Source organism: Camponotus floridanus, unplaced genomic scaffold, assembly GCF_003227725.1.
Source record: "Camponotus floridanus strain SB8 unplaced genomic scaffold, Cflo_v7.5 scaffold201, whole genome shotgun sequence".
NCBI lineage: Eukaryota > Metazoa > Arthropoda > Insecta > Hymenoptera > Formicidae > Camponotus > Camponotus floridanus.
Window position 1 is genome coordinate 187,170 of NW_020229328.1, and position 17,314 is coordinate 204,483.

General features: G+C 30.4%; 1 protein-coding gene across 1 annotated transcript; it reads left to right on the forward strand.

The window, feature by feature from the left end:
• The first annotated feature begins 255 nt into the window (after positions 1-255).
• Positions 256-14,580, forward strand: LOC112637802. Its single transcript, XM_025408353.1, has 2 exons — positions 256-479; positions 14,184-14,580. The coding sequence occupies exons 1-2, from the start codon at positions 281-283 to the stop codon at positions 14,357-14,359; spliced, it is 375 nt and encodes a 124-aa protein (XP_025264138.1). The 5' UTR covers positions 256-280; the 3' UTR covers positions 14,360-14,580.
• The last annotated feature ends 2,734 nt before the right edge of the window (positions 14,581-17,314 follow it).

A 17,314-nucleotide genomic window follows, 5' to 3' on the forward strand; every position in this document is an offset into this window, starting at 1 on the left:
CGTTACGTGGCTCGGCTACGCCCAAGTAATTTGAAATGTGTTTCAGCGGTAATTCGATATAAAATTGTAGTTAATATCTTTCATTATAGTCCGGGTGGGTGAAGGGGAATAGGGGGTGTCCAGGTTCCTCGCGCGAAAGACGACGATGGTGGGAGCAACGGTGGGAGATTGGATAAAGTAGAAGGAAGGATAGAGCAAGAGCGAAGGGTGGAGCGGGCGATGATACTCCCACTTCCAGTTTGCTCTCCTCCGAGAGCTCTCTTCGAGAGATGGAACAGCGATGGATCATCGCGGAGCGTGCAGAATAAGAGGGGAAGGGGGGACAGAAGGTCCGGCGAGACCATCTGGAAGGGGTGAAGTGCCATCGAAACGGAGAAGGGTGGTTCCAGCTCCGACGAAGTTACTCCGCGAATTTACGAATTCAGGAGACGAAGCGACGAGCAGAGCTTGGAAGTCTGGGCGAGCAAGCGAGCGAGCGAGTGAGTTTTTTGCTACGTGAACTTTTTCTTTCCTCCCCTGTCGTCGAGACTCAAGAAGAGGCTCGTTAAGCATATCAAAGAAGCGCGTTGATTAACTTGCCTGTGTTACCAATGTCGTCGTAGAGTGACGTTGAGCGTTAAATTGTGTCATGATAGAGTCAATCAGAATAATTGTGACATTAGAATATTTTTGAATGGTAAAACCTGATAGTAACAATTATTATCTAATGAGAAATGATAACTACTTTTATAATAAGTATTGTAAAATTTTTATGATTCATAAATGATAATCATTGTAAATGATAGCATAACATGTAATTGATTTGAATTTGCATGACATATACAATAATTATTTTAAAACTATAAAAAAATATCGATATAAAAACAATATCGCTGTAATTCTTAAAGAGTAGTTTATCTTAAAGAGTTTTACTTTAAGTGTTTACAATCTTATGTTTATGCACAAATAAAGAAATTTGCATTAAGAAAATAACATTACGTTATATAATAAATAATTATTAACAAACCTAAAATTATCTTTTTTCAGTTGAATTGGCTCAATTAAAAACTAGTAGATTGAAAAAAAGAGCTATTTGCTTTATTCGAAACGGTCTGAATTTATATATTTTTTCAATTCTCCTAAATATTAACAAAAAACTATTTTGACGAAAATATGTAAAATTGCAATACAAAAGTTTTTCAGAAGTATTAAGTTTAGAAAAAACTGCCTATAATACAAATGTAATTCTGATAGTACATTGAAACGAACAATTATTCTGATATTAGCAAAATCGAATCGAAATAAAGATATGACGAGTGGTACGCACAAAATATATACAAAAATGATAAAAGTATAGAAATTAGGAATGTGTGTGATGATATCATTTAATTATAGAAGACTGTGCTTACATATGTTGTTCCCATATGGTGTACTATAAATACGCAAGTACATGAGAAAATAACTATATTTAAATGTTTAATAGATTATTAAACATTTTGCAATATAAGTTTTATAGTTGAATAGCAGAATGTAACTTAATTTTTATAGTATATATTTGTATAATAATCATATAATATGTGATAAAATATATGATAACGCATCCAAGAGTTTAGAAATTTATATAGACTTATGATTTCTCTCTCTCTTTCTGTCTCTTTTTTTATTCTGAAGAATCGATTTGCGAAATAGCTATTTTTGTGGAAAAAATTAACGGAACCTATAATATGCTCATCGAAGCGTGACTCGACACAAAAGTCGGTGACTCGGTCAGAATGTGTGTGGATAATTTTTTATCCTTCGTTTTACACGCATCTTTACAGGCATTGCTCCTTCGGATATGCCGAACATGCGTGTTCGTATTGCATGGGTGCGTCTGAAAGACGATGCATTCGTACCTACATACATCTCATTAATTAAACATGAGAATTAGTGACGAGTGTCGCATTCGCGAGGTAACGAAATGAAAAGTTAGCATCGTTAAACAACATACTTATCGCTTGGTAATTAGCTTACTGAAATCTTCATGAAAGTTGCGAGTGCAACTTGAATGTATAAAAAAAACTCGACGTTAATTACCAGGAAACGTCATTTATATTGTTATATTCATATTTTATAATGCTTAAATATTCTTGATATAACCTCATGAATAGTGAGGTAAAGTAAAACCGATTTATGCTAGTATTTTATAATGATCTTGAATGTGAAGGAATCACAATTAATGTAACATATCACAACTGTAAATATTAATATGTCGGATATATGCAATTCTTAATTATGTACATATTGTAATGCAATTGATTACGCTTACTCATTCTGTCGAAAAGAGATTTGATACGAAACCTTTTTTAAAATAAATCTTTATATATATATATATATTATATATATATATATATATATATATATATGTATATATATATCTCTCTCTCGCTATATATATATATATATATAGCGAGAGAGAGAGAGAGAGAGAGAGAGAGAGAGAGAGAGAGAGCACAAATATAAATATAATTTTTTTGAAAAATGAAAAACTAATAAAGTATGCTACTCTAGTAAATGTTGGAAATCTTGAGGAAAATTTCTAGACTCTTTGAACTTTTCAACGTGGAAAGCTGTCTGAAAAGATTAATATGGATGTATCGCGCTAATACCTAACAAGTAACATCCACGTGTACGTCATTAAATTTACATGAAGATGCGATTTACTTGAGTCTCGCGACCGGGTCAGAAAGACGAAGTGAAAAGTTAAGAGCGTTAAAACTGCTCCCATCAACGTGTCAATTAAGCCTCATAAATCCCAGACGCTCCGGTTGGATGACATTTTTCAGTCACTTTGAAACAATGTATAAACTTAAGCTCAACGTATTCAGGAAACATTTTTCCATAATCTGCATATACATAATCTTATCTCCACTGTCTCTTTTATCAAAGTTTTATGAATTTTTTACAGAGCATCTCTTCTCCTTTTTTTATAAAAGAAAATAATATATTATTTACAGCTTGTTTAATGAATTATTTCATTAGTTATACATTCCCGAAATTGAAATTTATAATGAAATGTTTTTCAGATGCCAGCAAAATGGTTTTAATTATAATAATATTAAATATATGTATCTAAAATTAAAATCAATTTTTCCCAAACGTTTGATTTCGTCAAAATGATAAAATATTTGGTGAAGTCTTCATCTTTCATGTTAAGTAAACAATCAGAACCTGACAGATGTTGCATAAAACATACACAATTACATTACGTAAATAAATTTATTTGTCATTGATCTTTGACCGACTAATAATCTAAAACTCAACCATAAATTCGCTTCGATGATTAGAGAGTCGCTAATTTAACGTGGCAGCGCCAACATCGATGCTCAACTTTCGTTACAATTCGTTTCCAGCAGCTGTTAGAAACGGCCGCTCGAGACGAATACGATATAAGTTCTGAAATTAACGATCCTTTAAAACGCTCGTAAAATTCACCCAGATAAGAATACACCTTCCACTTGCCCAACGTCCACACATCGTATCACATCCGCTACTCACAAATTACTTCCACACACATCCACAAAAGTAACGCACTTTACTCTCGCGTTCGTTAACCAACGAAACACTCATTATTTTCTCATATCGAATCGCATTGTTTTTTATCGAATAATATCTAGTAAACTAATTACGAGAAAAATCTATATACGATTCTAACTTTACAGCGATACGATTTATAATAACAATTATTTTTTATTCCAATGAGCTATTTTTTTGCAGGATAATACAAAGCAACAGGTTCTAGATTCTAAAGCATAATAGCTTATTATTAATTTATTATTAATAATTATTTAATTATGTTTTAGGATCTAGGATATATATATATATATATATATATATATATATATATATTAATATCATTATTATAATGGGAAATAAAAAAATCGACAGAAAAAATACTTATTTCAAAATATATATTGTGTGAAAAATTTCAAATAACTAACGTGTTTTCAAAAATTGATAAATTTAATTATAATAAACTTATAAACTTTTTTTAAAACAATATATATATACGCACAATTTTTTATTTTTTCAAATAAATATATCCATTAGTAATAGATATTGGAAAAAGATTTATATTTAACTTCTTTTAAGTGAATATCCGGTCAAAAATACGCAGCAGATGCCCTTATGCTTTTTTCCATTCTTTCTCTATAAAATATTTAACTTTATCTACGCAATTATTATTAAATATGATGCTAATTATATATAATTATTATAACATCATCAAAATCAAAATAATTTAATTAATTTTGTTTTATTTAAATTTTTACTCTATAATATTATTTTTTATGTTAATAACTTAAAAATAAATAAAATTAATAACTATTATAATAAAATGATACAATGACAATTTTTTGTCTTTATCATTAATCTTGATATATTCAAAATATTTACAAAAAGTATTTTCTATTAGCGTATTATTACCAAAATTATTGGAGTATTGCCAAAAGCTGTGTAAAAAAGTAGATTTTATAGAAGAAAGAAAATAATCTTCCTATGAGATAATTATTTACGAGACAATTATCAATTGAACAATTTCCTTTTGGAGTTTTAGAAATTTTGATTTCTACAAGAATTTAATAGGATTTTCGCGATATAGGAAACAAAATATAAAAAATTTTTCAACGAGTCCTAATAATACAGAATTGTATATGAATAATACTTTCGCGCAAACTGTCTGATAGCGACGCTTCAGATAACAATATGTATGATTATCGTGCAACAAGCACTGAAAGCCGAATGATTAATGATATCACACGCATATTTGCACATTTTTCCTCGCAAGATTTCCTTCCTATAAATGCTTTTTGCAGAATGTTGGAATTATTACATTGTAAACTAAAGCCGAAATAGTAATCGCACATCGAGCTTCTTGCACACCGAGAGACAGATGCACACACACCGATCCACAACTGTATCACGCATGACACACATAACACACACACACACACACACACACACACACACACACACACACACATACAAATAAATACTAGTGTAACATGCACCGCGTAAAGCATATCGTTCATGTATACCAGCAAAGTGAGCGTGGGCAAACACGTCAACGTGGGGCGTACATATGTATACTCGGCAAACGCACGCGGCGAAGACTTCGTACCGTGTCCAATGCATATTCATACGCCATATATTATATCGCGCGAAGCACGGCTTGGGCCGCGTAGCTGATCTTAGATTAAGGTAAACGCCGGTTAAGTTAACGGCTAAACTTCTATAAGTCGAGAGGTGCTCGCATGCGTATTGCGGCGCAAGGCAGCTTTTAATGATTGCTTTTTCACATCATCCCCGTTTCGGATACTTTGATGTATATATACAGAGTATTTATTTCCTGAAAAACCTGGAATTCTTTAAACAATTTTTTTACCTGGAAAAATTAGGGAATTTTATTGGAACTCAGGAGACTTAGGACTTTTTAAAAAAATTCTTTGATAATCTGTTTTTATATTGTACCAACAAGCTATGAAAAACAAATTATATATGTATTTCAAATATATTATAAATATATATATAATATATATAATATATAACATATATATCTATTTGCTTATATATTCAAAATCTTAATAAAATATCGAGTATGCACATATTTTTCGTTATAATTTTTAGTGAAAAAATAATGAAAATGTTATGCAACTGAAAAATATTCAGCTTATGAAAGTTATTTAGCTTATAAAATTTCCTTTTAGTACGTTTATAAATCTATAACATTTAAAATTTAAGAGGCTCTATTTTTTTTCGTACAAAAACAAAAATGCATATAATAAAAAAAACTTATTTTAGAAAGTTGCATTTCAAAAAATGTTTAAAATATTTTCTTTATTTAAAATTTTGAACAAAAATACCTGAAAAAGCACTTTTTCAGAGCATTTGTTTAGAACATTTGAATTTGTGATGCCAGAAATATTCTATTCTTTAAACATTTTTGAATAGCAGAAGAGATTTACACATACATGTTCAAAAACGCATACATGTTCATATATCTTGATATTAAAAATAATATTTTATACCATTTATATTTTGTCCAAAAAAATCTAGATTTTAGTAAAATATGGTTAGATTTATTACGACAGAAATTAAATTTGTTAATAATTACCGAGATTTTCTAAGTAATAATGAAGCAATCATGATCTTTCACGTGTTAGAAATCATCAAGAATTCTCAAGATTTATATATATATAGATCATTGATCAGTTATAACCGACTTATATGCACATACGAAACCGTTGCATTTACGAGGTTCGGGACGATTATCTAGTTTGCCTTATGGCAAAGCTCATCTGATACGCTTACGCGTATTCTTGCTCATCGTCGGTGCGTGTGCTACTCTGTTTAGCAACCCGATTCGATCTTGCGTTTGTTATGCTAAGTGCTCATTAAGATCGTAACGCGTTCTCATGGATGCGACGACGAAAATTTGACGTACAAAAGTGAAATTATGTGCTCTTTCGAAAATTAGTCAAGAAGTCTTAATAGCGTCGGAAATAAAAAGGTTACACTAGAGTTGTGTCCTAAAATTATATTTGTATGAATTATTTACATATTGTCGAGACCATTTTTATATGATTTTTTTCATATAAAATAAGTAACTAATTGTAAATATAAAGAATAGTTTACACGTGTAATATATAAACAGTTATAAATTAAATATCGAAATGCAACAAAATATTAATTTAAATTATATTATAAAACAATATTAATATAATATAATTTTTATATAATATAATAATATGTAATATTTATTTTCCCTTTTTACGAATGTACAATTTAGTTCATTGAATTCTTTGTTAATCTTTCGTGGCAAAATAAAATATTAAAATGATATTATTATGTAAAAATCATTTATAACATAAATGAAACATCTTTGATAGCTATATTTAATTGATTATTCATGATATAGATGACATATTAAATATAATTTACATTGTAGAAGCGTAAACTATTATGGTTTACAGGTAAACACTCAATCAAAAGATTACAACCCATTCTAAAGATTACACATTATCGTAAATCTTCTTATGTGTATATATATCTTCTTATGTTCTTATGCTTTTTACTTAACTAAATAATGTTTCCACATCGCAAACATTATTAAAAATATGCACGCATTTATCCTAATATAATTGTATATAATCGGTTAAATAAGAACTTTTATATTTTTTTCTCCGATAAAAAAATATATAATATTTTATTTAATAATATATTACATATATATATATATATATATATATATATATATATAAAAAAAAGCTCGTAAAGTTTTAGGCGTGCTCGAAATGTATATATACATAAAAATAGAAAGTTTTGAATATTATTAATTTATAATGCAGATTTTTAAATACATACAGCCAAGTTATAGAAGATAATAAGTTGCATTTCGTAATTTGATTGTATAACAGCTTGTAATAACCAATTTAACGAATAATAAGCTATCAGATGGAAAGTCAATGGCCAATTAAGAGATGCATAGCTAGTCGATTTGTTAATATCTTTTGCGTCAACTCATTACACACGGAATTGCACAACACAGCTGAGTTTCTATGAAGGTGTGCATGAGAAATTAATTAAATCCTATATATAAAAAGGATAGGAAGTATACTTCCAAAGCGGATGTTGCTCAAAGTGCATTTCTAAATCGGCAATTCGCCGTCGTGATTGATGAAATGGACTTGTTGATATTATGTCTACATTTTCAAATATTAATAAAAGTTAAAATATAGTGCGTTATAATCAATAATTAATGAAATAATGTAAATATTGTAATGAAATTTTTTATTAAACTTTGTGTGTGTGTGTGTGTGTGTGTGTGTGTGTGTGTGTGTGTGTGTGTGTGTGTGTGTGTGTGTGTGATATACAATAAATATAGAAAAATCAATAATATTCAATATTAGAACTTTTTAGTTTAATTTAATTTATAATTTAGTTGTATAATTTATAATTAATTTAATTTATAATTTAATGTTGACAATTAATAAAAATTGTAAAAGTTGTAGGATATTTTACACATGTTTTTAAATATTAAAATATCTCCACAAAGTAAAAAAAAAATACAAATAAAAACAGATATTAAGTGACACGAAAAATTAATAAATTTTTTAAAATTAAAAACGAATTAAAAATTTTTGTAAATTGTTTGTAAAATTTAAAAGTTATATATATATTTGTAAAGTTGATATTTTTATTTATTTCTATTTATTTTCAATATAGTTAGTGTCAATTCCCAAGTTATTTTGTCTAAGAATTAAGCATCTCTCTCAATTCGGTGCAGCGCGATTTGCGATAGTTACTGTGAACGGTGACACTCGCAAATTATCCATTCTCGAGAAGATCGGATTTCATCTAAGAGCCTCCATTACGGACAATTTGCATTGATAGCGAGCAAGTGCCTTGAAACCCAGGTAAAGAGCACTTTGCGACATTACGTCTTCAGTTTCACAGACAGCAACTTTATCACTCTTTGAAGAATTCTAACGAATGAATAAGTAAAATGTTTATATGCACGTGGAAAACAATTTATATATTAATTTTTTTTTAGATTTTGGAGATTTCATTTCCGTCAAAAAACTTAATATGTAAAATAATATAAATAAATACATATATAAATATTAAAATAATTCCATTATTTTTAATATTTACATTTGTATTTACAATTTCACTAACTTAGTTTTGATATATGTGACAATTATATTCTTTATCGAAAGTCATATAATTATATGCATATATGAATATGGAGAAAAGAATGTTTGTTTACAAGGACTATAAATTTTAATATTGATTTGTTTTCACGTCGCTTATTAATCAAATGTTATATTCGGGCAATCAAACTGTTTATAACAGAATTTATTATTTTTTAAATCGCACATAAGTTCCATGTTGAGAAATTGATTGAAATCAAATTCTTAAGAGTCGCAGTATTTCTCATCCCCATTTCACAGCGCACGTCGTTGTACTTGTTAGAAGGGTAGATGGTAAAAAAAAATGTTTCCACGCTAACGTAATGGCGGCAGTTTTCTATAGCAATTAAGATAATATTTGCATTCGAGGGTTGTGATTTCCTGCAGGTGCTTCGATCGCTGAGGGTTGCAGGCTTCGTTAGATATACCGCATGTCCCGTCCGTTACATATACTAATACATATATGTGTTCTTTCGTGTTGATTGTTCTACATAAGCGTATTATTAGCGTATTATTATGAGATTAAATGTTCTTTAATTTTTACATTCTTTCTACGTTAAAATATCGACTAGATGACTCTCATTCGAATCTTAAAGAATTAAAATGAAATTATATTTAATATATATATATATTAAATATAATTTATATATATATATATGTGTGTGTGTGTGTGTGTGTGTGTGTGTGTGTGTGTGTGTGTGTGTGTGTGTATGTGTATGTATGTGTGTGTGTTCAATTTTTTAAAAATTATTATTATTATTTAATTCTTAAAATGTTAAATAATTGTATAAATAATATAGCCATCTTTTTATATATAATCTTTTTAATACTAATACATATATATTATTTTATGTATGTACATTTTTTTGTATGATATAAATAAAAAATTTAATAATGTAAACATATTTGTGCCAAAGTTTTTATAAAAATAATAAAATACATACGTAGAAAATATGATGAGTAAATAATTATTAATTATTAAAATTTCAAAGATTTTATAGAAAATTTGTAATGTTAAGATGAATAAAATAAAATAATATATCGTACTTTGGTGAAAAAAAAAATACGTTATCTCAAGACTATACGCCAATGCATTTTGTTCACACATCCATATGCTCTCTCTCTCTCTCTCTCTTTCTCTCTCTCTCTCTCTCTCTCTCGCCCCTCTTTTTTCTTTCTCATCGTGCATTACGAAACGTTCGACATAGAAAGACATGTGAATACAAGCGATACATATGACACATCGAAGGGGTTCCATACATGTACATGTATGAAGAGGGTGTTACCTCATGGGGCGAGAATTAGTCCGAACAAGGGGAGCGAATGATGGTGGGGACGGAGGTGCCGCTATTAGATCTTTCTCATGCTGATAAAACTGTATAATGGACTTAATCGCTTTGTGCCCGGCCTGCGGCTAAATTTTCGTTATTTTTCTTGGGTCTCCGACCACAGTTCAGTTATCATCATGATAAATCTACTCCCATTTTGTGAGCCTGCTCTCTTTCTCTTTGTCTCGCATCCGCCACTATTTTCTCTCTCTTTCTCTCTTTCCCTCTTTTTTTCTCTCTCTATTTTCTGTCTTATTCGCGACCCTTTATTCTTCACCCGCAAATCCATTGATCCTGTGGGCAACACGCACTTCCGCCTGATACTGGTGCCGTAACTCGTCGACAAGTTCGTCGCATTCGCAAGCACAATTTTGTCAGCTTAACAATTTTATATTTCAGTCTATATTTAAAACTCTTTATTCGGATAAAATTAAATAATATGTAATATATTTTCCAACAGTAACTCTAATGATTATTATAAAAAAAGTGTTTAAAGTGAAAAATTGAGATGATTGTTTGATAAATATCAGTAAATCATTAGAAAAGAAAAAAAAACACAAAATTGTCAATCACATAATGTGTTATTTAAAAATATATAAATATCATTAAGTATTATTATTTCTAATAATTAACAAACTTTTTATTGTAAATTTGACGAAATCTATAACTTTTTGAAATTTGGTAAAATCTTGGAATCTCTGCAATTCTCGAAGTTTAAAGCGAGCATTTTGTGCACGTACGCAGTAATCTGCTGCTGACCTTTAATAGCTCAGTTCAACTGGAAGAAACGAAAAGAGGAAGGTATGTAGCTTCTTGACATGGCTGGCGATAATCGACTGAGCGAGCACGATGTTACTCTCTCTGGAAACCTTGATCTGTCCGAACACGCCGGTTGATTCCCTGAATTCTACGATTATTTCCCGGTGCACGATCGTACAATTTCCTATAGTTTCACGGATCATCCGGGTAACTCCTTCCGCCCCTAGCCCGTCGTTCCTCGCCCGGGCAAAATATATACGGAATGGCACGGTGTGCTCGAATAGCCAATCGAGGAATCCGAGGGTTTCCCTCCTGGATCGAACAACCGGCAATTTGCATGTTATACTACTCGATGGCGCCCGAGACCGCTTTTTAAGGCGGTTACGACCATTACTGTAATGCTCGAGATCGTGCGAGTCAATGCCAAGGAATCGGCATACGAATCTGCATTCGAGATCGATCGTAAAGTCCGATTTGCTTCTCGAATTACATTGTACAAAGCGGAGAGTAGATTGTACTGCGTTAAAGTTCAATAAAAATGAAAACTTATTGCGCCTACATCAAAAAGTACTGAATGAAAGCAAAAATCGTGTATTTTCTATTTTATTATGGATTAATGTTAGAATATATTAGGATGGATCAAGAAGGATGATGCTCCATTTGAAAAATAGTCATTAACTTCTATTTTAATATAATAAGTCCAATTTGTGCATAAGTAATAAATAAAAATCATATCGATAAATAAAACGAAGATTAACAAAACAAGAAATTATTTATATCTATAAAAGGTTTATTTCATCTAAAGAAAAGCGAAGAAAGTTTCTTTCATAGAAAATATCTATGTGAGCCATTATCTCTGTGCATGCAATTGCAATTTCTGAATGCAACTACATGTCGAAAATAGCTCAATTTCAGGATATATCCAGAGACAAAATGTGAGCTTTGATGTAACGCCTCGAACCTGGCAAGTATTTCCCAAGGGCTTGTCTTACTAGAAGTTAGCTCACGTAAGCAGCACCGACTCTCGATACTGGCTTTAGTTACCTGACATTGTTCGTCTCGCTCCTGTAGGTATTAGATTACTTTATAGGCGTATCACTGCACGCACCTATGCGGCACATATATCGGTATGCACGAGCAACGAACTAGATATGTGTAAACCAGTTACGTGCGCGCATTTCCCAAGCGCTCGTTTTGCTACTAGTTACAACGGGTAAACAGCCTCTTTCTCTCTCTCTCTCTTTCTCTCTCTCTGCATTAGTTTCAGTCATCCGAAATTGCCTGCGTCCTTTTACTCGCAAATATATAGGTACACTCAAAATGGCAAAAATACATGTATTTTTTTTTTAATTTAACAATAAGTACATTACGTGATATAGTTTATTATTATACATTACGTAAGATTATATTATTATACATTATAATTTGTTTTTGATTCTTATAGATTTTTCAATTTTTATTTTTATTTATTTCGATATTGCAGTAGCGCACATTTTATGCTAGCAATTAAAAATAAAACACGGATATAATAATATAAATTATTATTCATATTTGATCCCTGATGAAACGTATATTAAAAGTCGAGTAAAAATGTTTATAAATGTACACCAAAAAAATTGAATTCTTGAAATGTATACTTTATAAGTCCTCTTAATAAATATTCTTAATGAATAAGAATATATTCTTAATAAATAAGAATATATTCTTAATTTTCTTAATTAGACGGAAAATAACTTTTAGACTAATAATTAAATTTATTTGACTTCAGCAAAATTTATTAAATCCAAAGAAACCATTTTTCTCTGTATGTTAAGAATATTTAATAAGAATATCTCTTTAGAAGATTTTCCTCTTAATTTATGAAAATCCTCGATGCCTATTTTAGTAGAATATATTCTAAAGATAAGTTGCGTATTCTTAAGTTGAGAATACAATTTTTTCGGTGTATGTATGCATATTTATATTACATATCCATGCTAATATAAATTCCAATCCATCATAAAAATTTGCTCGCGGATTAGTTGACTTTATACTCATAAAAGATAAAGTGTAAAGGCGGCTTTATTTGGAAGACTAAAAAGAGGGTTGAAAGAGACGAGGCGCGTCAGAATACATGCAAAATTCCGGCAAACGTGTAAAGTACATGCACTTGTCTGAGAGCTCGTTTTGCCAGGAATTGTTCCGCTTAAATAGAACGAAGTTTCAGTTATTATAGTCGAGACGTTTGAGATTTCAAGGATGAGAAGGGGAACTTGTTCTTCTCCTTCCTCTCCAAGCTCGTGGAGAATTCTCGCTCTCCTGGCATCGTCTTAGCGTCTTAGCTGGCCGGCTTCGGTTCTCATTAGCATAGAAACAGCGGTAAACTCGGTGGACTAGCTTACCAAGCTAACAGCGTGTAAAATAACCGCTAAGTTGTCAAGACAATGCCCTGCACCATGCTGGTAAACACCCCAAGTCTAAACAGTGCCGCGGACTAAGTCCTCCGGCGAATTACTTCCTCCGGCACGCCATTGTCCGTCGAGAAGCGAAATGTCATCATGCTTCCGGTGCACCACTCTTTCTCTTCTTCTTCTTCTGAAAGGGGATAAATTAAGACTACACGACATGCTAAAACGCATCTTATCACACCTCGATAACACCTGAGACGACATTTCATGTCAAAATGACGTATTGCGATCATTCTATGTAAAACTGCATTTATTTTTCTTTAGGAATAAACCTACTTTGAAGCGGAGTTAGGACTCGACTTTTTTTACTTTTGATTTATTATTTTTTCACACATTTTTATTGAGACACACATTCTAGTCAAGCATAATTTTTATATGTGTGTTATGTGCATATCTTATTACATTATATATAAGACATTGTAATAACATTTGAAAAGTTCATTATAAAAACGAGGGTAAGAGTAAAGAAGACCCATGCTTTCTCAATGATTTAGACTTTGACATATGTTGTCCTGAGTGATCTTTAAAAAGATTTTACCATCTCTTATTTTTTGTTAAAAAGTTATTAATAAAAAAATTTCACGAATTATGCGCAATTTTTAAATATCACATGTACGTTTTACAAAGTGAATCTCACCATATTCATTTAAGTTTTTTCAAAACGAGAAACAAACGAGATGAACTATGATGACTGAATTAAAGTTATTTTTTTCATTATTATAAATATAATCTTAATATAGTATAGATAACATTTTATGTGATCATTGAAAATGCGCAAAAATTATATATAAATTCGAGCTTAGATTGTAATGCAAATATGATTTGCAAGATTATGTGCCGTTCATATTGGCATAATCATCGATAATCATTAGAGTTATATTGATACGCTGTCATTCACACAAAGTTAACTATAAAATCCACTGACAAAGTATTGTGTTTAGGTATGAGATATGGTGTTTTCTTCCTCGGGACGCTCTTTGTATCACGTCTACGCACGCACATTAGTCGAGTCTTGATCGTCAAGCGACCCTGGGACACGAGCGTAACACGCGATCTTCTTGTTAAGAGCGTTATACGCCGTCAAAACCGACATAATGTCAGCGTCGCCGGCATATGAGATGGGTGTGCTGAAAATATCGGAGGACAAAAAAAAGGCCGCGGACTGTGATTTATCGTCGAGTGCCGTTAATCGACGGCACGGGACCATAGAGCTCGAAATTTTGATGAGCGAGCATTTTATTCAACTCGAAGAACTCGCAATCTCGACCGAACAAAGCAGTATCGCATGGATAAGTATTTTTTGTAAATATAATTTAAACATGTAGGGGAGAGGTGCTATGAAAAGGATTTTGTTTAAGATTAAATAAAATAAAGAATTTAGAAAACATAATATATCTTAGTAATTGAGAATCTTAGAAAAATCTGTTATCTTGAAATAATAATAGGCGATCAAAATTATGGCAATATTACTTTCTTAATTATAAAATATAGAAGTATTATAGTCTGTATTTGATATACATTGTTTATATTAAATTTAGCATTAAACATTAATAAAAAAATAAAATATAAGAAAATAAACGAAAGAATTTCTGAAATTATTAACAAAACAAAAGATTATTTATAAAATAATTAAATAAATACTATAATACTTTTTAGAAAATAATTTAATACTTATGTTTGTGGTGAATCAAACACGCACAATTATTATTAATGGTACGAAAATTCTGATTATTGTAAGATCCTCAAATACAAATACAAAATAATTTTATTTATTTAATTATTAAAAACTATGATTAATATTACATCGCTATTTTTAAAGTTCTTAATTATTATATTCGACTTCTATATCTTTAATAATTTAAACGAGACGGAAAAGCAATTACATTTCACAATTATTGCCAATTGTAAAATATATTTTTACTTTATACGGATTTCCATCGCAAATGATTATCATCGGTCGGAATCTACGCGTCACTTCTGATGTCCTTATTGTTGCGATTTTTCCGGTGCGCTGCTTTTAATCGTATGATTGTTCGTTGGCCGGTGTTAATGTGAATGAATTACGGAAGTATTATGGTAACTAATGTTAATGCGTGCCCGTTACACACACATCCGTGCGTCTTGACGAGTTTTCATACACAACTAGGTCGCAACGAGGCTGTCAAAAGTCCCGCATCCGTAAATTGCCGACATAACGGCATTATATAAATATCCGAAATCGGGCGATCGCGCGATTGTTTCACGACTTCGTGCTCCCGTTGCGGCACTCGCGCGATTCAGGATAATGCCAAATGAGCGGAAGCGCGGAATAAAAGATGAGCGAATTAAATTGTATCGCACCAACAAAAAAGACCAGGAGCGCTTCTCGCGTGTTCTTTGTTACCTTTTCGCGTAGTATTTATGCCGCTGTATCAATTCCACCGATTTTATCGTAGATATATATAGTTCTTCTTAAAACTCACGTTGCGCATCATTCATATTACGCCTTTGCACTACTTCATTAATTACAACTGAATGTAAACTTCTTTGTCTTTTATTATCAAAATTCTATTCATATTGTTCGGAAATATTTTAATCTTAATTATAATAAATTTTATTGATTGTAATAAATATATATTGTTTATTTAATTATTGCAATATAAATTTAACAATTTAATCAATTGTTAAATTTTCTATTAATATTTGGATATATAATTAATTACAAAAACTTAACAATGAGAAATGAAATTTCGAATATGTTATAAACTTGTAAATTTTTAGACAATCTATAATTCGGGACGAAATCCAAAATAAAAAATTTTATTTATAATTTTATATGCTATATGTTTTATTGAAAACTATGAAGTGAAATAAGAATGATAATTTTTCTGTGACTAGAGTAAACCTTTTACAAGTACGATCACGTGAAAATTCTTAACATAATATATTATATATAGTGTTTCTTGTTTTTTGTTCTTGTTCTTTCAATTTGTTATCTGTGAGCGATCTTATAGGTATATGCGAGGTATATGCTATCGGATTATCCTTGTTTATTTCCCTTGTATCAGGGGGGGGGGGGCAACAGGACCTGGAACCCAGGGGCCTCCACAAGAGGAGGGCTTCCACGACACAAATTTTTGGGTAAAATTTCCTATCGAATAGTATACAACACTTACAAGGTCTATGTATATTGCTTGACCTTGTTATTTCGCAATAAATTATTTAAACAATGTAAAAATTAAACATTTACATTACATATAATTCGCATTATATATGCAATGTAAATATTTTAAAAAATCAAGAATGATGTCGAACATTAATCTTGATTGTACAGCTTTGTAAAAATGATATATAATTTTTTGATCTTACATTATAACTTTTAATTTTAATATTCTATAAGAAAAGCCTTATAGTATATTAAAATTAAGTATAATAAATTATAATATAATAAAGTTATAATAAATAGATAATCCTATATAAAATATTATATCTAGCAATCCTAACAATCCTAATCAATTTTGGTGATCCTAATAACCCTAATGATCTTAATAATCCTAACGATCATAACAATCTTAATGATCCTACCTAACAATCTTCCTAACAACTTTAACAATCCTAATAGTTTAAATGATTTTAACAGCCCTAATTGCTTTGCAAATTAAACCAGCGGAAATAAGCGATTTTTTGAGATTTGGGGAATATGCCCTAATTAGAATTTTATTACACGAACGCAGTCTTTATTTTTCGCGAGTTTCTGAGTTTATTTTTATATGTTATTATTTATTTTATGCGTACCTGTTTATTTTATCTGTTTAATTTACGCGTTTATTATGTGCCATTGCACGTTTTTGGATGAACTTACTTTTCGAATATCCAGGCATTTGGCTACTTTTAGCTAAGGATAAAGTAGCTTTGACCTGTATTATAGGTCAATGAAGGAGAAAAACTTCTTCCGTTGCCGGCTACTTATTTTCACCGGTACATGAGTATAATTTTACGCTCATTTACAGTCGTAATATTATGACTGTTTGTTATTGTCTTAATATAACTTTGCTTTAATTAATATAATGCAATATATTGTCAAATTAATCAA